This window comes from Protopterus annectens, chromosome 8.part0 (genome assembly GCF_019279795.1).
Source record: "Protopterus annectens isolate FY-2018-M chromosome 8.part0, PAN1.0, whole genome shotgun sequence".
NCBI classification, from domain to species: Eukaryota; Metazoa; Chordata; order Ceratodontiformes; family Protopteridae; genus Protopterus; species Protopterus annectens.
Genome location: NC_056741.1, coordinates 1241473858 through 1241499393, shown reverse-complemented (window position 1 = coordinate 1241499393; position 25536 = coordinate 1241473858). Strand labels below are relative to the sequence as shown.

The 25536-nt window shown below is 36.2% G+C and overlaps 1 protein-coding gene across 1 annotated transcript in view; it reads right to left on the bottom strand.

Moving 5' to 3' along the window:
- Nucleotides 1-24952, bottom strand: part of LOC122808450 (extracellular calcium-sensing receptor-like) — an 82822-nt gene extending 57870 nt beyond the window's left edge. Inside the window, exons 1-2 of the mRNA XM_044079411.1 lie at nt 24764-24952; nt 6059-6898 (exon numbers count right to left, since the gene is read on the bottom strand). Of these exons, the coding sequence (XP_043935346.1) occupies nt 6059-6898; nt 24764-24952 (1029 nt within the window). The remainder of the gene's footprint in view (nt 1-6058; nt 6899-24763) is intronic.
- Nucleotides 24953-25536: the final 584 nt, after the last annotated feature.

Here is a 25536-nt window from a genome sequence, read left to right as displayed (position 1 = left end):
TATTAACACTAATAATACTATGAGTTGTTTTAAAAACGTAGTATGTATATACCTGTCAATAATGCTGTTGTTGAGGTTTTTGAAAAAATGTGTGAGGATGAGATTTTTAACATGTTTACTAAGAAAGCTATGGGCAAAACCAATTACAACCTGAGTTTAGATGAATATAGAGCACATAAAAAGTTGTGTGCTGATGACACCATTGCCATTAGACTGGAAGATAAAGGTGGTCCAGTTGTAGTGATGAATATAGATTTTGATGATACTTTAATGTTAGAAATGTTGAATGATGCTGACACTTTTGCTGAAATTTCTAGGGCTGAAATAAATGCAATGGTGAGAAAAGTTAATGACAGTTTATTGGATTGCTTATTATGTCATAACATCACCATAGATTTGTTTAAATATTTAACATGTGAAGAACCATTGATTCCCACCTTACAAGGTCTACAGAAAGTACATAAAGATCTGTACAAACCAACCTTTAGACCTATAGTGTTGGGTAGCGTGTGGTGCACTGAAAACATGTCTATTTTTGTTGAAAATCATTTGAGATCTGTGATGAATGAGAATGTATATGTACTAAAGATACTAAAAATTTTCTAAATGATTTATATACATTCTTATCAAGTAAGCAGCAGTGTGCAACTTATATTCTTGTAACTATGGACGTATAATCTTTATTTACATATATACTGAATGATGCTCATATTGACATGTTAAAGGAATATTTATGTATGTTCAGTCACTATGACAATGCTTTTATTGAGTTACTGTGTTTGTTCAGGAACTAATTTTAGAGAACAATGCATTTATATTTAAGGATTTAATTTATTTACAACAAAATGACGTAGCTATGGGCACATCCAGTGCCAATAGCTACGCCAATATTATAATGGCTCATTGGGAAAGTAGACATGTTTTAAGGGCGTTTAAGCAAGTGTTTTTTAAACATAGATTCATAGATGACTTTTTTGATATGGGATGGTGATACAGAAGCATTAGTCAAGTTCTATGAATACTTAAATTCAACAACATCGCTTTTGAAGTTTACGTTGAAGTTCTCTAGAACATCGCTTGTCTTCCTAGATGTAACTATATTTAGAACAGTTGAGGGTAATATTTCTACTCTAACATTTAGGAAACAATGTCATAAGAATAATTACCTCCATACGAGGAGCATGCATTCCCCACATATATATCGAAATATAATCAAGAGCCAAGGATTGCGGGCATCAAGGTTGAATGTGATCAAAACTGACTTTGAAAGAGAAATACATGATCTTCATGCCAAATTTGAAGTAAGACGGTATAATATCTATGAGGTGGATACAGCTCTGAAAAGGGTAACATCCATGAGAAATATGGAGGGTAGACCCTACTATTCAGAAGGGCCATGGGATGTAAAACAAAGAAGGCTGAATACATGCCTATGTGTGCCTTTGACATACTCAAGTAATATTAAGAAGATAGAGGAAGTGATCAAAAGTAATTGGCAGATACTTAACACGGATACTGATGTTAGCACTACATTTGGGAACACACCAAATTTTGTTTATAAAAATAAGAACATTTTAAAAAGAATTCTTTGTTATCCCAAGAATTATAATGATAATGCAAGAAACATTGCTGATTATGGCAAACTTCCGTGCTCTAGATGTAACTGGTGTAACTATATGAATAGTAGTGGGAATTTCATACATCCTGATATAGGCAAACATCTTGAGTTTAAGGTCAGAGCAACTTGTGATACGTGTCACTTAGTGTATTTAGCTACATGCCAAGTATGCTTGAGCTTCTACATAGGCAAAACAGGCAGAAGATTATGTGATCGAGTTAGAGAAGACATTTACCATATTAATAATTCAATATGCACTAATGCTCTGGCTAAACATGTGATTAACCATGGTAAACAGCATACATTTAGAATTATGGCCATCAAAGTCATAGCTCAAAGTGAACACGGGGGGGGTGATATTAGGAACAAGGTGGAGACGTGTGAGTTAAAATGGATAATTAGAATGAGAGGGAATAAAGGGAAATGTTTGAATGACAAAATTTGTATTAAACCTGTATTAAAGAATATGTTTTTTAGATAATGAAAGATTATATTTATATTTATATAGTATATTTATACCTATATTAGTTTAATATATTTTATTTTTCAGGAAGACATATTTGCTTTAAATATGGTTTGTATATTTTCTATATTTATTTATTTATTTTTATTTTACATTTGTTGACTGGGCTAGTCTAGCTGGATATATGTCCATTTTCAGTAGAGGCCCGGGGAGATAAGCTCCGCTTATATAATTTTAATGATACTAAGTAAAAACTATTAAGAACTACATGCAAATATAATAATATAATAATAAGCTTAAAAACATTTTGAAAAAATAAACAAGTGGTACAAAAGTGATGGAGTGAACAAAGTATTGTAGAACATGACAAACATGAAGTATACAATAAATATGTACAGAGAGAGAGATAAAGGAAAAATAGATGAAAAGAAAGTGAACTTAGTCAGGGGTGAAGTAAGTCAGCTGACAAGAAGTTAAGTTAGTCAGGATTAGTACAGGGGCACAGCCATTGTGTTTTGAGGTAAAGCTTGAGTTTCTTTTTAAAGGGAGACTTTGAGGGAATAGATGAGAGTTCAGAGGGAAGCAGGTTCCAATATTTTCCAACAGTGTTTGAGAAAAGAGAGTCTCCGGCCTTGTTGTTTGACTTGACAGTGTTTATAAGAAGTTTGTGTGCAGATCTCAGGGACTTTAGGTTGTGGTATGGGTGAATCAAACTGGATAGTATAGGGGTTTTGTCAGGTTGATAAAGAATTTGATGGGCTATGCTAAGCTGGTTAATTTTTAGTTGCTGTTGATATTCCAGCCAGCCTAGTTGTTTTAAATTAGTACAGTGGTGGGTTCTGTAAGGGTTTCCTGTGGCAAATCTGGCTATGTTGTGGTAGGAGTTTTCTAGTTTTGGCAGATTTTTTTTTGATAATTTGGTAAAAATGGGGGAGACATAGAGAAGGGGTGAGATAAGGTGGGAGTGGGCTATAGTTGTTCTAGATTCTGGAGTGAGGAAAGGTTTGATTCTGTATAGAGAGCCTATTTTTTTGTTAATGGTCTTTAGTGTGTTGTTAATATGGGCATCGAAGTTAAGGTTGTTGTCTATGGTAATGCCTAATAGTTTGGTAGTAGACTCTTGTGATATAGGTGTGTCATTTGTTGACGTTATAGTGAAATCAATGAGGGGAGATTTGCTCGAAGGTGTAAAGAGGAGCAGTTTAGTTTTTTTAGGGTTGAGTAGTCGACAATGCTGGGAAAACCATTCTTCTACAGAGTTAAATATGTGTTGTGTGAGGGAGTGAAGGTGTGATACAGATGTGGCTGAACAGATAAGCGTTGAATCGTCTGCGTACTGTATACATGTGGCTTGGGGAGCCACATGGTGTAGATCATTGATAAATAAAGAAAATAGGAGAGGACCTAGTATAGACCCTTGTGGGACACCAATGTTGACAGGTAGCTGGGAGGATAGAGTGGAGTTCCGGAGTACTGCTTGATGTCTGTTTTTTTAAGTAGGACTTAAACCAGTTAATAGATTGGGTATTAACTGATGTGGATTGAAGAATGTGAATAAGTATTTGGTGGCTGACCATGTCAAAGGCTTTGGATAGATCTAAGAAAAGTGCTGAGGAGAGGGTGTTATTGTTGCGATTTTTGTTGATTGTGTCTGTAAAGGAGAGGAGGGCAGTGGTGGTGGTACTGTGGGATGGTCTGAAACCGTGTTGGGTGTTAGAGAGTAGGTTATTATGGAGAAGGTGTTGAAGCAGTTGTTTGTGGATACACCTTTCCATGATCTTAGATAAGGGCGAAAGAAGGGCTATGGGGCGGTAATTAGAGATTTCAGTAGAATTTCCACCCTTATGAAGTGGGATAATGTGGGAGATTTTCCAAAGTTTAGGGACATATCCTTCAGTGATGGTTCTATTGATCAGAATTGAAATTGGGAAGGCTATTGCTTTAGCTGCTAATTGCAAGTATTCTGCGGGTAATAGGTCAGCAGAGGGAGTACATGATTTGAGTTTTTTTAGAAGGGAGAGAATATAAGTTGTTGGGACCGGTTGGAAGTGAAAAGGTGGGGGTGGGTTTAGGTTGCTGTTAGACATGTGTGTGTTTTTGATGGGAAGTTGACTTGCTAAGGTTTGAATAGTTTCGATGAAGAAGGAATTAAAGGAATTTGCTGTTTGGTTGGGGTTATTTATGTCAGAGCCTTGTGGGTTGGGTGTGACAGGTTTACTTGGCTGTAGTAATTGATTTATATGTTTTATATATCCCAGACAGGGAACATGCTTGATGGATATGTTTTTAAAATTTGTATCACATGACTGTGTTGATTGTTTGTTGAATACTATTGGTTATGGTCTTTTTAAATACTTTGAATGAAATTGGAGAGTATCGTCTGATGAAGCGGTTATAGATACCGGGAAAGCACTCACAATAATTGTTTAAACTTTCACCTCTGGATTTATTTTTGGTATATGTTTGCGATTTACCTTGGGTTGTTTTACCAGTGTTCTTTCTATTTGGCTATTGCTTCATTAATAAACCTTCTGTGCTTCCTGCTTATTTAATAATGTGGTCTGTGCCCTTGTAATGCTCCGTTTTATCGTTTTTATAAAATATGCAGTTTGTGCGAATTCTCATTACCTTTGATTCTTTTCTGGCTCTTTTCCATGCTCGTTTTTCTTAGTTTACCTTCACTGTTATCTCTGTATCTCATGGCTCTGAATATCACTCTCGGGAATCCCAGTTCTGACATGTTGCTTTCCTACTTTGGACACAATAGAAGAGTCTTTGTGGGTTCTGTTCAAGCAGATGTATTATATACAAACATATCACGATAGAAGTTTACTGACTTTAACTTAAGTAACTTATATACAAACTAACTAATGCAATCATACATGCTCACTCTCAAAATAGCACGTGCCCAGTATTTATATGTGCACGTTCACTCCTTGATAAGTTTCTTAAAGATACAGCACATACACTCTGATCTACACATTCCATGGCTTTGTATATAAGGCTGGTGAGGCAGATGGGTCTGTAGTTACTCAGGTCTGTAGAGAGGTCATCCTCATGTAGGAGAGTCATGTGGCTATTCTGCAAGCATCAAGAAAAAAATACTATAGATAGGCAGCGGTGGAACAGTTTAAGTTGATGCTCATATAGTCATTGATGAGAATTCAGTCTGGTATGTTGTCCAGTCTCATGGAAATACTATTGCTAACATTTAATAGGTATTGTAAAGTTTTTTCCAAGTTGATTTCAGAGAAAACTAAATTCTCAGGAATAAAGGGGTCAACAATGTAGATAGGAGAGGTAAAGTTAGCAGTAAATGTGTCGGCTAACATTTTAGCAATGCGCTTTTATTGCAAAATGGGTGATATTACTATGGATATGTCTAGTGCATTGCTGGACATTATTCTTTAATTTCCTGACACAAGTGAAGAAGGATTTGTAGTTTCTGTAGTAACCTTAAGTTCATACTTTGCTTATCATTTTTAATAGTGTTTTTACGTTCCTTGCTGGTATGTTTTTAATGTGGTCTTGAGGTAGGGAGATACGGGATTTCTTGCAACCTTTCATTATTTTCCTTCTTTTGTTGTACAGTTCATTAATAATGGAGTTCCACCAGAGAGGATTACTCCTGAATTTACAGTTAGATGTAGAGAGGATGTGCACTGACATTTCTATACAATTGTTCAAGTGCTGGGAAAAGTCAGAGGTGAATGCACCAGCCCTCTCAGTTGGGTCTATTTGTAAGGGAATGTTGAAAATTTTGTATAGGTTATCTACAAGGATTGCCTTGAAGAAGTTCCTGAAGAGGCTCTGATCTCTGATTTGGTGAGGGGATGGTACCACTAATCTTGACACAGACGTTGACTGATTTGTGGTCAGGTTTAACCAAAGATGTGGATATGCCAATTAGGGTGCTAAATGTGAACCTTTTTTGATTAAACACTACTTTATACTGTACAGAAATGTAATGTTCTTACTTGCCAAGGTTCAAATCTGGTCAGACTAGCACAACTTCTATTTTGAAATGGACCTTCACCAGGTTTACAAGCAAAGAGCTGATGCAATGCATGTGCCAGGGAGTATACTGCATTATAGACACTGTATGTAAATCTGAAATTATTTACGTCATACACTGTGATATCAAGAGTTTCCAACTTCTCCAAACCAGTGCAAGGCTGTATCTTTCCAGCATTTACTTCCTTCATTCCTGTTTGGTTATTACCATCATTGTACCACTTGCAGCCAAAAGCTTCCTCCCAGAATTTTTTCACAAAAATGTCATCAGTGGATTTAAATGGATCTACAGAATAAAGAACCTCTTTGAAACCTGATATTTCTCCTCTGTGGATTGCAAATCCCAATGAACCATTTAGTAAGACTTTGATTTGCTTAGACAAATCTGTAGAGATTGACCAGCTAGTAGCTCCAATCCAGACCTTCCCACTTAGGTTCTGTTTTATCACTTCTTCCAGAAATGGAATGACATATTGCACTGGGGTATTAGCAATAATAACATTTACTGACATTTTTTTGATTTTCTGAATAATCTCAACCATCTTTTTTTCATAGTCTGTTTTTGGAATTACCTCAAGAAAAGCAAGGCAAGCCCCAGCTTTGGCTATCTCACTCTTCATTATCTGTATGGTTTCTTGTGCATAGTCATTATCTGGAGCTGTGACTCCTATCCAGGTCCAGCCAAAGTGTTGAATAAGTTGGGCCATAGCAGTTGACTGATGCTTATTACTTGAAATAGTCCGAAAAAATGAAGGAAACTGTGCCTTGTTGCTAAAGCTGGGTATAGCTGCACCAAAACTTATCTGGAACAAAACATAATGTTCATAACACTACAAATGTTCAATACAGTAAATCATTTAATAGAGAATACATTTTACCCACTCATATTCATAGATAGTCTAACACAGACAGGTAGATAAATATTGCACAGTTATCTATTTTCCACATACTTTTTAATATAAATATGTTCTCACAATCATCCATTTGTGACAGTAAGATTGTGTAGACCTGCATACATATTTGTAAAAAAATGAGACAATATAATATGTACAAATCTTCAAGACATCAAGATTTTTGTTTCTGTGTCATAATGCCTAGTCTGAATATACATGTAGTCTTGTGCACAATTTCTTGCCATGCATTCTGTAACAGAGAGTACAACTGCACATTCACACACTATTCATGAAACTAAAAGGTAGGACATAGGCACAACTATTACCCTCTTAGAGTAAGAAATCTGGACAAAGCCAGAAATAATGGGGGGGGGGGGACAAAGGCCAAAAAAAGAGGGACAAATTTTAAATATTGCTCTTACAAACTTAGAACATTGATAGAATACCAGGTTTTGCATTGGCATATATTTTCTGAAGGCATGAAGTCTTCAACTCAAATATCTGTCATTATTTTCTGACTCCATTCTTCAATGATTTGCTGATTATTTGCCAGAAAACACAATTTTATTAGAAGCAGACCAAAAATATCAAGCAAAAATCTGGACATTCTGCTAAAATCTGTTCGGCTGTAAGGTACGGGCAAAGGTGATAAAGGTCAAGGTTATAAGAAGGTACTGAAGTGATGTAGGGGCAACATAACATTTCAAGGAAATTTGATAATATTTTAATTTAAAAGTTAGTAAGTATTCAACCATAAGGTTTTAGACCAAGCATTCCTCACTTTTGTTAGTATTGCTACCAAGAGGAATAGCTATCTTGAACAGACACGTATCCAAACATGGCATTAACCTCCTGAATGTATAATAAACAGTAGCACACATTTCCAGTTTAATTTAAGGTAAATTGTTATGTGGGTCAAAATATGGGTCATGATATATGGGTCAAAACTCAAGTTCCAAATGAAGGTTGTATTAAATGGGTGAATCTTTTCAAATTAAATGCAGGCTGTGAACATACAGTGTGATATAAATGCCATAGCCTGTTTCAGTCCTTGGTTTATTCAGTTGCCTTTAGATGGAAAAGTGATGAGAAGAGATTAAAGGCATTGGCAGGACAACAAACTGATAAATCAGAGAATAAGCAAGTGAAATGTGGTCCAAATGATTTAGTATAACAAACTGTCTATCTAAAGGAAGCCACTGATGTCATTGTATTGTTTAGTTTAGAAACAAAGTAGCTCTGCAGAGCATATTAATATAAGACATGTATGACCAACAAAAATGCTCACTTCATCCAAGCACACTCCTCAATTCAAACTATTACAGAATTATAATAAAAACAATAAGACATGCAAAATATCATGTATCTGTTGGGTGACAAAGCACCACACTCTACTCATGCAGGGGGGTTTGCCCCCCCCCCCAGACTTTCCTATGGTCAATTTTAGTGCTGCTTCAGGTTACAGAAAGTAAATTTTTCAGCACTGTTACTTCCATCAAACATGTTATCTCTGGCATGAGAGATACTACATTTTTAACTTAATGACTGAGCTCCATCTACATTCTGTGGATGTCTTTCAGTAGTTACATTCTCCTGAATAACTAATTTGCTGTAATATACAGTTAACCAGTTCAGGTACTCTGACTGTACTTTAAGACATTCCTTGTTTTCCTAAAAGTGGACTGATCAAAACATAAAATATTAGGATGGCATAAAACTTACTTGCTAGACAAAAACATTGAATGGAAATAAAGTACTTTTTCTACTCAGTTTAGGGACATACGAGAATGCGTGCTGATAAAAAAGTATTATCTTTCCATAAAAAAACTGTCAGAGTACAACGCAATTGTTCAGACCACAGTCTGATTTATTAGGTCTCTGCAATATGCATCAGACTGTAGAAAATGTATTTCATCTAAGAAACGGGTCTATATTAGATAATCAAACTTTTGAAAGCTCAACTGTCATATGGTCGGCACCATATGATCGAACTTTCAAAAGTTCGAATATCTAATAAAAAAAAATACACAAAACACCTACCTGAATGTTTTAAACAGGGGGCAAACCCCCCCTGTACCCCCCACATGGGGGCTACACCTCCCACACCACCTGCTCTTTAAATATACCAACTCCGAGATTGCACTACAGTACAGAAAAGGGAAATCTTCCCATTCCGCACTGTACGGAGATCTCCGTTACGAAGTTCGAACATTAAAAAATCCGATCATATGGTGTAAACCATATGACACTCGAAATTTTGAATGTTTGAACATTCAATATAGACCCTATGAAATTGCAGAAAAGCAATAAATAAGGCATGCATTTTGAGAATCTGAATTGACTATTATGGTCGCTAATATTTCTATTTGTAGAAAAATCATTCTATAAACATTATGGGCATTATGTACCAGAAAGCACGGAGTTAAATAAAAAGGAATCATAACATAATAGGGATTTGAAAAAAAAATGTTAACCTTAATGAAATGTGAAGAAAGAAACAGAGAAGTTATGGAAATAGAAACAATGACTTTTTTTTTTTTTTTTTTTTTTTTTACTGTACAGATTGCTAAGGATGCTAAACCTGAAACAATTTGCTCACTTCTGGATATGAAGCCAGTTAACAGACATAACACACTGAAATATCCTCGGAAAAAAAGCCAGAGACATGATAGATGATCTCACCATTCAATATGAAAAGTAGGACTGAATAATATTAACATCCCTGTTGGATGTGAAATCTATGACTGAATGACTTCCATACCTAAGAAAGCACCTAAGCTACAAATGAAATAGAAGACTTCTCAAATTTGTAAAATTTCATAAGGAAATAAATATGACTTTTGGATTAAAAGAACTCTGTGTTGGCTCTATATCATAGACAGACAGGCAGACAGAGAGCCCTGACTACAAAACAGATGAACCATACGCTGAGGAAGCCGGAGGGAATAAATGACAATGATGGGGAGTTCAGTCAGACAGACAGACAGAGAGCCCAGACTACAAAACAGATGAACCATATGCTGAGGAAGCCGGAGGGAATAAATGACAATGATGGGGCTGCTCATATTTCCCAGTGCAGACGGTTGACAGTTTATGATCTGTGATGAATGTTTCTCTAATAAATTTCTAGTGAAGACCTGATACAACTCATAAGCATCTGCCTTAATGAAGCAAGACTTTTAGGAGAATATCACACCTGGAAGTAGGTGACAAAACTCTTAAATAACCCCTCTGCATACCCACTGCTTCAGCTGTTTCAGAAATGTACCGTGGAACAGTACCGCTTATAGATAAAAAAAACATTGATAGCTGGTCATTAGGAAGATATATCCTTTTGCATATTTTGGATTGTTTTATATTCACTCTAAATTGATTATTCTTTTCAGTGTTATATAGTTAATGAGACAGTCATATACATATATAAATATTTATGTGTTCCCTCTATTTGAGTGATGTAGGTGGTGCTTAATATCGAATGTATGGAGATCCGAAAGTTTAAAATGTCAAGGGCCAGTTTTATCATGAAATGTGAGTGAGACTGGAGATATTGAGAGTGTTTGTGTGTGTGTGCGTGGGGGGGGTCAGGGTTAGGGCTGGGGATAGGTTAAGACATAGGTTTTATATGTTTGCCTGCGGGTTTGTGCATTTTAGGGTTAAGGCCAAGGTTACATAAGGGGTAGATGTTGCGTTGTAAATGTGTGTTTGTGGGGGCTGAGTGTGTCTTGTGTAGTGGCTGTATTACAAGAAGGTATTTATTAAGTTGAAGTATAGAGTTGGGATTGAGGGAAGGGGCAGAATTAGGGTTAGCACCCATTACTTAGATGGTACAGGGGGGTGTGGAACTGTGCATTTTTCTTACTAAACAACATACTAAAAAATAATAATAATAAATAAAAAAATATAATAATAAAAAGATAAGCACATACATAAATAATTTAAAAGGAAAATAAAGCTGATGATTTATCATGCTTATATTTGGCTTTTACTACTAAACTACTAGAAATCACAGAATAGAAACTGGAAAACATTGAAGACTATTTTGCTATGTATTGATGTCCCATTAAACAGTGGACAAACAAACTTTCAAACATGTTAAATAACATAAAATATTATTTTCATTATGTTTGAACATGTTTCTATAAAATATCATACAATGCTGCTTCATTAGCACATTTACCTGCAACTTTTCAGTAATCAATATCACAGAACAACACTTTATTAGTTCAATAGAATTAATACAGATGCTAGATGTTATATAGATATGTTTCTCCATTAGCAGATGCTGTATTAATTCAGTTACATTCATAATATGAGGCTCTATTACTTCAAAATCACTTACAGCATACTGCAGCATTGTCTTGACCAACAAGCAAGTAATATGTTTGTATGTTACTTCACCACTAAACAGCACAACAAATAATATTTGCAATTAATTAAAATAAAGTATATTATACCACTTGCCTATATTAGTATGTTTTCTGACTTTCATGTATCACAGAATAACACTTGTCAAACTAGCAAGGCCATGTTTCTTCATTAAGCAATTCATCAAATGATAGTTGCAAAAAATTGAGGTGAAATATTTTGCTTATACTTGGCTTTTATTACTCATTAACAGGTATCACACAATAGTATTTGTCAAGTGATAGACACCTTTTAACTGTATGTTGCTTCCCCAATAAACATGGGTGCAACTTATATAGCTACCATCCCTGTATTGCATGGAACATACTCACACTAGAAATAAGGACCCTGACTCACCCCAAACAATTTAAGCTAGCAACCAAAGACTACTTTAAAAAACACTGGTCCTGCCATTGTACTCACCCTCCCTAATCATTACCTACCTTTATAGTAATGTCAAACTAATTTATTAAAACTCAGCATTAACTACTTCATCCTATGCTTCCTATGCAACCTCCAAAGCTTCTTCTATACTCTGCTCCCTGAAATTCTTATGCAACTTATTAAGTTTTTGCTATACTCTGCATACAAAACCTTATATTTAGTAAACTCTTTTTTAAACCAAAACATACAACTTACTCTACTTTATTAATATTCTCCTTTTGTTTATAGTACTGTTTTATCTGCAAACAATATACATGTATGTAATTTATGTATTTTGTAACTACCAAATTCCTCTATTGCTATTTTTATTGAAACGTATCTGTATTGCTATTTTTATTGCATTATATATCTTTGAACCTGGTCTCCCTAGGCCTCCACTGAAAAAGTGCAATAGCTCAGTTGGACACTCGCGGTCAACAAATGTAAAATAAATAAAATAAAAATAAATAAATCATATGTTCAAATATGTAAATAAAATGAAACATTTATATTTCTTATATCTAACATTACATCTCACTAATGGCTATCAAAGAACAGAGCTTACTAAGTATTCAATATTATGTTTCTCCCCCATTGTGTAGTGCTCCAAATGAGAGCTGCAAACATGTAAGATAAATGAAGTATTTATTTTTGCTTATATCCGGCTAAACCCTTTCACTACTGGATATCACAGATAAGAGCTTCCATTCAAGACCTTGATGCTGTATGTTGCTTCTTCTTAAGTGGTGCATCAAATAACAGCTGTAGTAAAATAAAGTGAAATATTTATCTCGTTTGCATTTGGTTTTCCTTTCCACTGTCAGGTATTACAGAATAGTGTTTTTTAAATAATAAAGATCAAGTTTTATATGTTGTTTATCTATTACATGGTATTTAAATTTCAATTTGCAAACATATAGAATAAAGTGAAATGTTTCTGCTCTTTATCTTTGTCTATAATTTTACTGTTGGGTATCAGTGAACATCACTTGTTTTGCACATGAAAACCAATGCGGCCTTTGGATGCTACACAAATCTATAAATAACTGAAATACTGTAGCAGCCTGGAGACTGTATTACTTCATCTATGCAGATAGCATCTTACCTAAAGCTGTATTATGCAATTAAAGTCATAATATTTTTTATGAACTCAGTCTTAATTGTAATGACTGTAACACATTTCTATTGTTTTCCTTGAAAAGGTTGAAATGAACACTAGGAGTGGGGACTGGAACAATTATGTTTTATATCAGTCATTTTTCTGGAAAATGAACATTTTGCCTGATGTTTCACTGGGATTAATGAGAATATTTCTAGTGCAAGCATGCTGCAAATGATATGCAACAAGATTTTATATAAAAATATTTAAAATATGATATAGCTAGACAAATATCGATATAGATATAGATATACTTAAATGATTAAAAAATTGAAGTAAGTTTATCTTTACATCTGAGTGGTTTGGTTCATCACATGATGAGGTTACCTTCTGTATATACTGTAATATGTGAAACTTAACTGCTTGTATTTATTCTGATGAAGTCATACTGACAAAAGCAATAAATAAAGTATCGGTTCCTGGCATTCCTTATGGCATTTTTTCAAAGCTGTATTACTTCAAATGTGCTGCCATCCCATCGTTTCTTCACATTCTAATGCAGCACACTATATCACTTATCTGCATTCAACTCTGGTAAATGCTAGTTGGACTTTGTTATGATCATGTCAGGCAGTCATGTGGTATGTCACTACACACAAGGATCTATCCCATGCGATACATGTTGTGCGTGCAAAACAGTATAAACGAGGGAACATCTTATCCTGTTATCAGCTCTCCTTTTGACTTTCCATTGTTAGTCTTCAAATGGTCATATCCTTCACCAAGAAAGCAAGGTTCAGTCTTTATTCTGATCTCCATGTCATGTTCATTTTTTTTAATTTTTTCATCATTCGTCTTCAAATACCATAAACTACACATTTTCATTTGGCTATCCAACAGATCCTTAGACTATGCTTTGTTTGAAATCTTAGCTTTTAGAGTTGTAAAGTGTAAATCTAAGCTTTTAGAGTTTTAAAGTTGTAAAGGCTACCATTAAGAAATGCAAAAAGACTTAAGGCAAGTATTGTCTAAAGGAAAAGCTAAAGAAAATGAAGAAATGGGTTAGATTAAAAAAGTGAGAGAAAGGAATGGAAGGAAGAAAATTAATGTTGATGGGTGTGAGAAAATATATTAAAAAGACATATGTCACATAAATTAATATGTCAGTCAGTCTTGTTAAGCATATTTGTATCAGATATTAGATTCAGTTAGGGAAGAAGTTCACCCTGTATATCAGTGGGTTTAAGTGTGAATCAGTGTAAATACATTACTGATTGCCACAGTGCTTTGTGCCATTCAGAAATATACCATTCAGCATATGCCTAAACGCACAAGGCATCATGGCAAAATATGGCATTTTGGCAGAACAGTAAATAATTCAAATACATGATTTGGAAGACAAAGGCAGGATATGAACTGAAAGTGTCTATCTACTCCCAGAATAACCATGAGGCCTTTTTAACTGTATTAGGAAAATTGGAAGTAATAGTCATCACTATGCAAACCTCCATTAAACAGTACTCATTGTCATCCCAAGGACTTAGTCAGTGTCCTAGCTGACAAATTTCAGTTCCACCCCTCCCACTCATTTCCATATTCCTGCCTTTAAATCAATGAACTCTTGTTCCCACAATATTATTATGAAACAGACCCTAGGAGTTATATCCAAAACTAAATACAAATGATCCATGGAGCCAGACAATGTACCTGTCTGTCTCTTAATTACTATAAAATGCAATGCTGTATAACCAGTCTGACACATTTTCAACCTTAGTCTTTTAATGGGGTATTTACCTGATCTCTGGATAACAGCATAAAGGAGGCTGTCCAGAAGGGCAACTCCATATCACACTCTAGTAACTAATGTATTATTTTTAACTTTACCCCCTTCATCTCTAAAACCACCTAAACATATCTTGGTTTACCCTATGAACAATAAAACTGGTGGCCAACAAACATTTGACCCTGATCATTTCAGTTTCATGAGGGGTAAAGCCTAACTCCTTAACCTGGCTGATTGCTAAGACCATTGACGAAGGCCATTCTATCCACACTGCCTATTTGGTCTTCAGTAAAACTGTCAATATGATTTCCCAAGGTGGCATCATTGACTAAACATAACTCTCTGCATCACTCATCCGGCTGCAGATTGGCTTTCTGAACAAATGTATACAGTAAGAGCAGATTGCACTCACCTAAAAGGCACATCACTAGCAGTGACACATAGTGCTCCATTCTAGGTCCCCTCCTCACTGACACAACCTTACTTGATATGAAAATAGATGTAAAAGGTCTGTGGCTAACAAACTATGCTGAAGTCTGCAAACTGGGTGCTTTTATTGACTCCGCAAGGTGAGCCAAGACTATCCTATTGATTATAGCATAAATGGAACCACCTCAAGCTTGACACAATCATTAAAGATCAAGGTACCTTCACTGGCAGTGAACTAACTATTGTACTAATTAATTATCAAGGGATATCCTTCAGGTCCAGAGATGTTATAATTGCCTTGTATTCTTCTCTTATCATGACAGTCATAGAATACACTGCACAGTTTGGAATGTACCTCCCCAAACACTTTGTCCATCTAGAAATACCACAGTGCATTCTAACTTAAAAAAGAGAATGTTTTCTTAGTTTTCCAGACAGACAAAAAAAATCTCATGTTTCTTTTTCTCATAGCAGCTCATACATACTAATCTCTGCTTCATCTTCTTAGCTACAAAGGAACCTGGTCATTTAGACCTCCTCTGTGCCAGAAATAAATTCTGGTAGTATAAAAAATCTTGCTCCAAAAACCTTAACTTTGCCACTATATTTTTGCTTTATGGGGACCAAAGCCTCAGTGCAGGCTTAGAGGTGTGAATGGAACTTATTCATGAATATAGTAGTATGAAAGGTGGGATCCTCAAAATGAGGAAGGTGTTTACATTTCATCACGTCATCAGCTAGCCGGTGTAGATTTGCCTTGGAGTAGTTTCTAAGTCCAGAGAGGGTTCTGAGGTAACACAGGCTTGACACTTATGTGATGCCCATGCCCTGGCCCAGCAATCAAGGATCCTCAATCCTCACCACTAACACCAGTGAGGGGTGTCTCATATAGGAAGAAAGGATAACAAATGCACACAGTAAAGTGCAATTTTCCTTAAGAGCACAGAGAGATCACAGTCAGTCTGGGGCTGGTCGCTCCCTTGCTCTCCAGTTCCCCAGTAAGACTCCCCACTGGTGCAGCTATAGGGTCCAGATCTCAGCCTAGTGGGCAAGCCAAAACCTCCAGCACCCTCTCTGTCAAACCAGTGCTTCATGTCCCTACACACACACACACACACACACACACACACACACACACACACACACACACACACACACACACACTTTGAGAAGAGTTTATACAACCACGCAGACACTCCTGGGGAAGGCTGGCACAGGTTCTCCAGCTGTGCCCCTTTTTTCCAGACTATACAGTAGTACCAGCTACCACCACCCACTAATATTTATCAGCTACTCAAAGGCCCTTAAAAGTGTGTCCAATTATTACTGTGCAATATTATTATCCAATTGGTAGTATAGCCCAGGGCTAAAGCTATTAGAGTGTCGTTGTACAATTTTACCAAAGGCATGCAAGTACTCTAAAGAGTTTAAATTATCTCTACAGAAACAGCCACAGCTGAAAGGGTTTAAAAATATTTAATAACAAATAGCCAAAACACAAGACAATACATTTTACTACACAGTGCTAGTCAAGAGTTCAGAGATCACAGAGAAATACCTAAAATAATTCAGTAGTACAGTTCTGACACCACAGAAAAACACTTAATCTAATCTTTCTAGTTTCTAGCTATTTCTAAGAGAAAACACAAATCTAAAATAACTTACATATAGAGCAAAGGCAGAGTGCTGATGAGTTGGATGGTCAAGACAAAAATGCTTAATGCTCTCTGATTCTCTCTGTTTTTAAAATCACATTCCTGGTTCACATTGCATTATTTTTCACATTTCCCTGGGTTCCCAGGCTAACTGGCTACATTATTTAGCAAGTTCACACCAGGTCAGGAAGCAAAGCCATTAAGGACATTTATGCATGCAAATTCTGGCCATTAACTCTGGCCTTAAAACTATAGCAACAATTCCTTCATCTAGGCCAGCCGGGGACATGTTTACATCAAAGGGTCACAACATGCTTTACTTGATCAGCAGAGTGCACTGTTGTTACATTTTTGCAGTTCCACATGTAACACTATTTTTACCATTTAAGACAACAAGCCTGTGGTTTACAGTAATATTTACAGATGACAGAATTATCTCCAAAATTCTATCTGGCTAGGTTGGCAGCCTTCATCTATCTTCACCCAATCTTCACAACTTAAAGTAAATATTACAACACAATGGTAAGATTTGACCAGTGATCTGATAATTTTGGGTGGTGAATACAGGGGAGATGGTGAGAATCAGGTCCAATATGTTTCAGCCTCTTGGTGGGATTTGGATTAGTGGGTTTAAGGAGATGCAGTAATAAAGTCCCAAAATCATTGACCATATGTATTTTCGGTGGTGTAGGTTTCCTAGCTAATGGAGGGATAGGTGGAGTCATCCAAGAGGACAGTGTTATCAATTTGGCAAGTAAAAACTTTTTAATGGCATTATCATTAAGTAGTTTCAAGGTGATAGTCTGTGCATGTTGCATAGTTCTGGGTGCAGGTACATCAGTGTTTTGTTCACTGTGCACCTGTCTGGGAGAGGGAACACCTCCAGTTTAGTTAAATGTTTACAACTCTCACAGACTCCTTTGGGTTAAGTAGGAGTTTGTTTTCAGTGAGCATGTTGCAGTTCTTACAATGCTGTGCTATAATGCTGGTAATAGAAGGGGGTTAGTTAATTTTCTCTTTGTGATGACTAGTACTGCTGTGTTATGTGTTTTATGAAGAAGTAAACATAAGGAAATATTACAGGAGGAGATGCTTTTTGTATAGATAATGTGTTTCACACAAGACTGTTCAGAACAATGGAGTTGTTATACGGATAGTTCAAGTCCACACAGCTAAGAGGGGCATACAGCAAGTTGACAATAGTCAGTATACACTGTTCAGACAGTAATACAAAAGAGATAAAATTTACTTGTGCACACTAATAACTAATGAAATACAACTACAGTGTGCTGTGATCAATGTAGCTATGTGCAGTAAGTATTAAACAAGAAAATAAACAAAAAAAAAACACAATGAAAAACAAGACACATCTGAAGCCCAAGAGCTTTAAGCTACCCAGAAGTTGCATCTTGGAGACTGGGTGATAAATTGATAGATCTTTGAGACTGATTCTATGGAAGAAGTATTTTTTCAGATGCGGCTGTTACTAGTGGGAGGCAATATTTAAGTCGAAGGAGTAGAATATCCTTTTCAGTGACTGACCTGGAGGCACAGGAGAGAAAGGGAAGATATTCTGAGCCTAAAACAATAGACAGTTAACCTATTTGTGTGCGTTATCCAGATGTATTTTATAATGAAGAGAACTCTGATCATACTGCAAGACTTTTGAATGGGGAGACATTTTCTAGGGAAGTATTGTGATTTTGTTCTATTAGAGAATTAGTAATTCTACTGAGTTTTTGCCTTCTTAAACAATCATTCCTGACTGTTATAGGTCATCTGTTACATAATCCATTCATCTGTTTGCTAGACATCCTCCTTTCCTCTTTTCTTCTTCCTGTCTCACCAAAATCTTCCTCACCAAGTCATCTTCTGCTTTCCACTCTTGTATCGGAACTACTGCAATTTCTTCTTTTTTACTTTCTCTGCAATCTACCAACTGTCTCAATTACTTCTTTTCCATAACCTATAGCTTCTGAATACTGCTCTGTCTTCACTGTTCAGGTATTTGTACCATGCAGAAGTACTTGTCACAGTCACACCACTGTTTTTTTATAGCTTACTTTCCAGCCTTGCTGGCATTCTGCTCTCACATATACCCTGACACTCTGTGCCATTTGGCTTCAGCCCTCTGAGTCGAGCCTTGACCTCCTTCTTCAGACTTTCCTTCTGCTTAACCACTCCTCTCAGATACTTGATGATGTTAGCTTGTTCCGCTGTTTCTTTTCTATCACAATTTTCAGCTTTTTCTTATTACTTCCATCTGCTGGCAAGACAACTGTCTTGTCTTTATTTAGTTTCATCACCTGTCCTTTCAGTTTTATGTTCCATTCCCCTACCATTTACTGAACTTCCTGTTCAGAGTCTGCTTGTAATGCCACATCATCTGCATACAGCAGCTTTCTTGATCTATCCCCTCTGACCTCTTTGCTAATGTAGGCTATCACCAGTATGAACAGCAGTGAGCTCATAGCTAAACACTGATGCACATTCACTTTATCTACCTCCCATCAGTAACTCCTTTCTGAGTCTGAATATTGTTTGTACTTGTCATTGGGTCCTTCTATATAGTTTTCAGTAATTCTACTAATGCTTCTGGCACATTGAACCATCTTAGAATTGCCAAGGTAAGTTCTCATGGGAACTTGTCATATGCTTTCTGCTCCTTCTGCTTCTTCTCCACTATTTGTCTCACTGAAGGCATTGATTTGCTGCATCCTGATCTGAATCTGAGCTGCTCATCTCCCATCTACTGCTCTGCAAATTAATTTGCCCATCACTCTCTTCAGCACCTTCATGTAGTATGACAGGAGTCTGATACCTCTATGTTGTCCACAGTCTTAGATATCACATTTGTTCTTCTACACTGGCACTAGGATACATAATCCTCCAGTCATTTGGGATACACCTTTATTTCCATACTACTATGAGTATCCTCATAACCTATTTCTCTTCTAACTTACCCAAAATCTTGATGATGTCAGCAGTGACCTCATCTGAGCCTGCTGTTTTCCTTGACTTCATTTTCCCTTAGAGCTCTTCTTACGTCTTCTAGGATGGACTCTTCCTTTTCTTTCATTATAAGCTAAGTATGGGTCAGTACAGCTTCTGTGCGGTTTTCTTCATTCAGAAGCTGCTGAAAGTCCTTCTATCTGCCTTTTATGTCCTGTGGACTGCTAAGCAGGTTGTTACAAGCACCCATTACGAATGATCCATGATAACTATCTTCTTTATCTTTTTGTTTTTTTCTTTGCAACTTGATAAGAGTTCCTTTGTGCCATCTGCTGAGTCATGTTTTGGAAGCAGGCAGCTTACCTCTGATGATGTGTTCTTTGTTCTTTTGACTGCTCTCTTAGCTTCTTTGTTAGTCAATCAGCATTCCTTCTTGGTTTGATCCATCTAATCTATCTCCCATTTTTTCCTGCAGTTGTTTTCTGATAACTTCCTGGACTTCTGCAACCCATCACCAGCTTTCCTTATGTACTTTTATTTCTCTACTGATCCCAATTCTGTTTTATAGTCTTCACACATGCTATTTTGAGAAGTTGCCATTCTTCTTTGACTCCATCTATTTCATCTTCTTCCTGAGGTTTTAATGCCCTTGTATTTTTTTGAAGTCATATGCTTTCAGTACAATCAACTTCTCAAGTTCTTCACCCTAGCTTCTGTTGATCTTCTAGGCCTTCTCTGACCACTGCTTGCAAGCTGAATGTGGCAACCAGTGTTTTATTATGTGGACCAACTCTTTCACTAGGGATGACTTTGCAATCTCTGATTAAACCACATTGCTTTTTCCATAGTAAAAGGAAGTCTACATGAGTTGCTTGCTGACTTCTTTTGTATGTAATCATTTGGCTGTCTCAACTGTTGATCCATGTGTTGGACCCATCAAGCCATTTGACAGACATAATTCTAGAATGGCCTCTCTTATTCCTGGCACGCAATCCACATAGACCAAGGCAGTCCTCAAATCCACTTCTGTCTGTCCTGATTTCAGCACTGAGGTCCCCATTTCCAACATCAAACATGCTATCCTACTTTATTTTGTAGGTCCTTCAACTCCTACCTAATGCACTCTTTTCTTCACTATCATGACCCTGCCATGGGGTATAGACTAAATTATGAATATTGTCCTAACTTTTCAATGGAGGCAGGCTGTCATGCATCAATCACTAATTCTGATGACATGCCTCATTATCTTCAGAAGGCTGCCCCGCACCACAACTCCCACACCATTTCTAGTCTGCCCTCACTCAGAGTAGTAGACTCTGGAATCCAAGCAAAGTGGATTTTGAGAATTGGTTGTTTTTAGTTTGATGCATTAGAAGAGGGAATGGAATTCAGCTTGGAGATCATGCTGTTAAGCATTCAGAGAAGTGTTTGAGAGGTAAAGGACCTTATCAACATAAAGGAAGAGGGAAGGAGGATGTCAAGAGGAAGTTTGTTAATGTAGATAGAAAATAAGAGGGCTGAGAATGGAACCTCATGAGATTACATTGAACAGTAGGGAAGGGGAGGAGAAGAATGAGTTGATTGTGAAGTAGTGGTCACTGAGGTAGCTCGGGAACCAGGGGATAACATTAACGATGATACAAATTTCAGTATGGTAGTCTATAGGGGTGGAGTGGTTGATTATATCAAATGTTCTAGTCAGGTCAATGAAAATACCGGCAGAGAGCAAACCTTTGCCCGTGTTTATAAGAATGTCATCAGTGAGGGACCAGAGGGTTGTGGTAGTGCTTCTACCCAATCATAATCCAATTTTTGTAACAGTATGTTTTTTTTTTTTTTTTTTGCTGATATATTGTGAAAAGTGTAGGTAAATGATTTTTTAAGAACTTTGTACAAGGTAGGTAGGATGGAGATGGGATTTTTATTTATTTTTTTTTTGCCTGGGCCAGGCCTTGACTATGGCAGTTTTCCAAAATGCTAGGCATGATGCTATTTTGAAAAACAGACATTTAAACATGTTATACGGGTTTCACTATATAATTGCAGCAATGGTAAATAAGCCATGAGGAGAGATCATCTGTGTCAGGGAGGGGTACTGAGATGTGTCTGTTCTAAAAGGGAGGAGAAGTGATTTAATTAAATTTGTTTGAAGTAAACGAGGTGAATATAGTCTGTGGGAGAGGGTACGAGTGAGTATAAGGTGAGGAGTTACTAAAGTATTTAAGGAAGTCAACTGTAGAATATTTTGAGGTCGAAAGATGTGAGAAAATGTTTAGCTTATGTCTAGTGAGATGATTGACCTGTTTCCAGAATTTATTGGGGCTATATTTTATGGAGTTCTAATGAGATATTATAGCATGGCTTATGTGTTTTCTTATGACTTGTTTGCCTACAGTGTGTAGGTAGGTGAAGTGGTCCATATTAGTTATTGGATTGGATTTCCATGAATGTCAGGCATTATCTGTCAGGTTTATAAGAGCTTTGAGTTCATAGGTAAGCCATTCTTTAAACTTAGGCTTGTAGATTCTTGACATTAGGTTAAAGAAATAGTCTAAGATTTTTACAAATAGTTTAATGAAAAGCTCTTGATGAGAGATTAGGATTGTGGTATTAAAACTAAGAGTCTAGTCAGCATTAGAGTGAATGGATTATTTAAGATTGGTGATGTTGTCTTGGGATCTGGCTCTGAATGTAATTAGCTTAGTTGGGGGAGTTGTTTTGGGTAGACAATATTGAAAGAAACTCCAGAAACTATGGAAAGAACAATGATGCTCAAAACTCCAAATTCCAGAACACCAGAAAGACACAATTCTGCAGGGAATGTAAAGAAAACCACATTTTATTTAGCATTTTCATTTCCTATAGAAAGAACTTCATCAGAATGAAAGCAAGCAGCATGTCCACCCACTTTAAATAAACATGTGATAAATTCATTACATCTGTTCAGTCTGTAATGCCTTGTTTTTAAAACAGGTGCAACAGACAAATGCTCATTCAAACAGGGCAGGACTTTAGCATTCAGTAATATCTGTCATTGCTTAATAGTAACGTTTTCCACTACCCACCCTTACTGCATTTATCTACCATCTCAAGTATAAAAAATAAAAACTTTTTTAAATCTTTGCACATATGGGAGTGCTTAAATGATGCATTAGTGTTGTCACTCTTTCTGATACTTCTAAGATGTTCATAACAGGTGTTTGTTCAGTCTGCACTCTGTTCTACTGACATAAAATATCAGAACACAGGCAATATAAACAACAATATCAACACCACCACTAGTATTGCAACTAAAGTTGCCTAAGCATGCTATTACTTTAGGGTAATTATGCATAGCCACATGTGGTCCTTCAAATGTAAAATGCCAGTAAGAACAAGCTACACACTTAGCCATTCATCCATTGTCAGTATACTCACTTTTATTCCTCTCAAAAATACCTTTGATTTTATAGGCAGATTTGTAAACTAAACTGTCAGTTGACTGTAGTTTCTGAAGATCCAAGTTATTATTAATAACCAAGTCCCAGTTCTTCACCATAATATCCTGCATCCCCCAAAATCAACAGAATGTTGCAAAATCAGTATAGTTCTGCAAACCTTGTCTGTCTTGATGTGAATTTTGCCCTCCAGTGGTTTACTCAGAATAGATACATATGAATCCCTCCTATCAGATTTAACCAAGATCAATATTTCATCAAGCAGCTTTGGAGGAGTACCTTCTGTTGGCAAACATTGTCCTTAAGTGATCACACTGTGCACAAAATTTTTCCTCTTCTCAGATCAACCTAGACAGAAATATATACTGCCCTTTAACGATACTTTTTTTTTATGAGCAAATTTGTTTGCACTGTCAAATTGCAGAAAAATACTAGAAAAAAATACTTTTTCTGTGCAGGTCAGAGGCATAGTCCACATTTGTGTATATAAACAATATCTAAAAAGCAATACTAAAATCTTCCATTTTAAATGTGATCTAAAAAAATCATTGGAAGCCACCTGATATTCATTGAACTCCATAATGATGTCCTCAGAAACCTGCCAATCAAAAAATATGTCATCCAAAATTTTGTGCACATTTTCAGAAATGGTTAATATTTACTCTCAAAAATGTGGACTTGCTCCAAATAGCATAACATGATATTAGCAAAGATGGGAGCACAAAAACTGCCCTCATCGCAACTCCAGAAATCAGTTTGAAATATTCACCCTTGTAGGTGAAAAAGTTGTTTCTATGTACAAGTTCTATGACTGTACAGAGGTTGTTAATCCCCGTCTTCATTATAGATGTGTTGAGTGATCACATTAAATGGATGTTTGATATCCCTAGTAACAAGCAGGTCATCGTTTTCACAAACCAACCCTGTCATTCCCTCTCAAAATCTTTGACAATACCTGAAAATAAAGAGGAAAAAGTTCTAAATTTCTTGTCACTAAAGGTGGTGAGAGGTTCTGTCTTTGACCCCCCCCCCCCCAGCAGAAATAATCGGTTGCAGAGGTCATAGATTTTAAGTCCTTATGCACACTTGCACTTACAAAAGAAGAAATACAGAAACAGTGACAATAATCATCCTCTTTATTATTTATGAATACACACTGCTTGACCCTTACATTAAGAAGCAGTAGGTCTTTGTACCAGCTCTCAGTACTCTGTAACTCCTTTACAATATTTTTACCAGTTGATCATTTACAATTCTGATTACATTCTTTAAGTTAATCATTTCACTGTTGACACTATCACTCTGATTAATTTAATGGTTCTCATAAATATTTGTGTGTGTGTGTGTGTGTGTGTGTGTGTGTGTGTGTGTGTGTGTGTGTGTGTGTGTGTGTGTGTGTGTGTCTGTGTGTGTGTGTGTGTCTGTGTGATATCTACAGACATATATAAAAACTCATCAACATATTTTAAAATAATGTCAAGCAGCAAACATGCTATGTAACAGGTTGACAGAGGTGTAATGTATACTCCATGTATTCAGACTATAATTAAGGATATCTGTATACATATTTGAATGTATTAAAATGTAACTTACCTGGGGATACCTGTACATTCCTAATACTTTAGCCATTGGGAGGCATGATGCTGATGGTTCATCTCCGACTATGCCAGGTAACATTGGACCTAAATGACGCCTGTAGTTTGGCAATGAAGCCTTTTTTCCTGATAACAGACGAAAGGTGTTGTCAAGTGCCCTGACTTCTGAAAAGCAGCCATCATACATAGTGAATCCAAGTGAAATATTTGGTAGTATTTTCAAGCTCTTGTTAATCTCACCAATGGCAAAGATGACAACTTGAACATAGCGATATGCTCTTATGCGGAACCTAAAGGAACAATTAGCATGTTACCCATAATAACATGTCTAAATTCAGTAAAACTGTTCTTTTAGTCCAGTGTTTCCAGTTTTAGCATCCGTGCTTGTAGTAGTGGAAGTCATGTTTATTTATTAATATATAACCATAATTAGCTGAAATACAATCATAAAATAAATATTTATTGGTCAATATATTTTTTCCTTTTCAAGTCTTTTATGTTTTATATGACAGATCACTAAAATGATCAGAATTATTTATCTTTAAAGACTTTAGACATATCAGAAAATGCAGAACAAGTAGATAAATTATAGTTTTTACTTGTGCTTATCTTCCAGGTCCAGTCATAGTATGAATATGTGCATAAAACCTCTGCATTTAGTAATAGTCTAAAACTGTGGTGAACTCCACTGATCCCTGAAACAAATCAGTATAATTAAGATCTTGTTTTTTTTTCCTAACAACTATAATTTTTGTGGGGTGATGAAGGTTA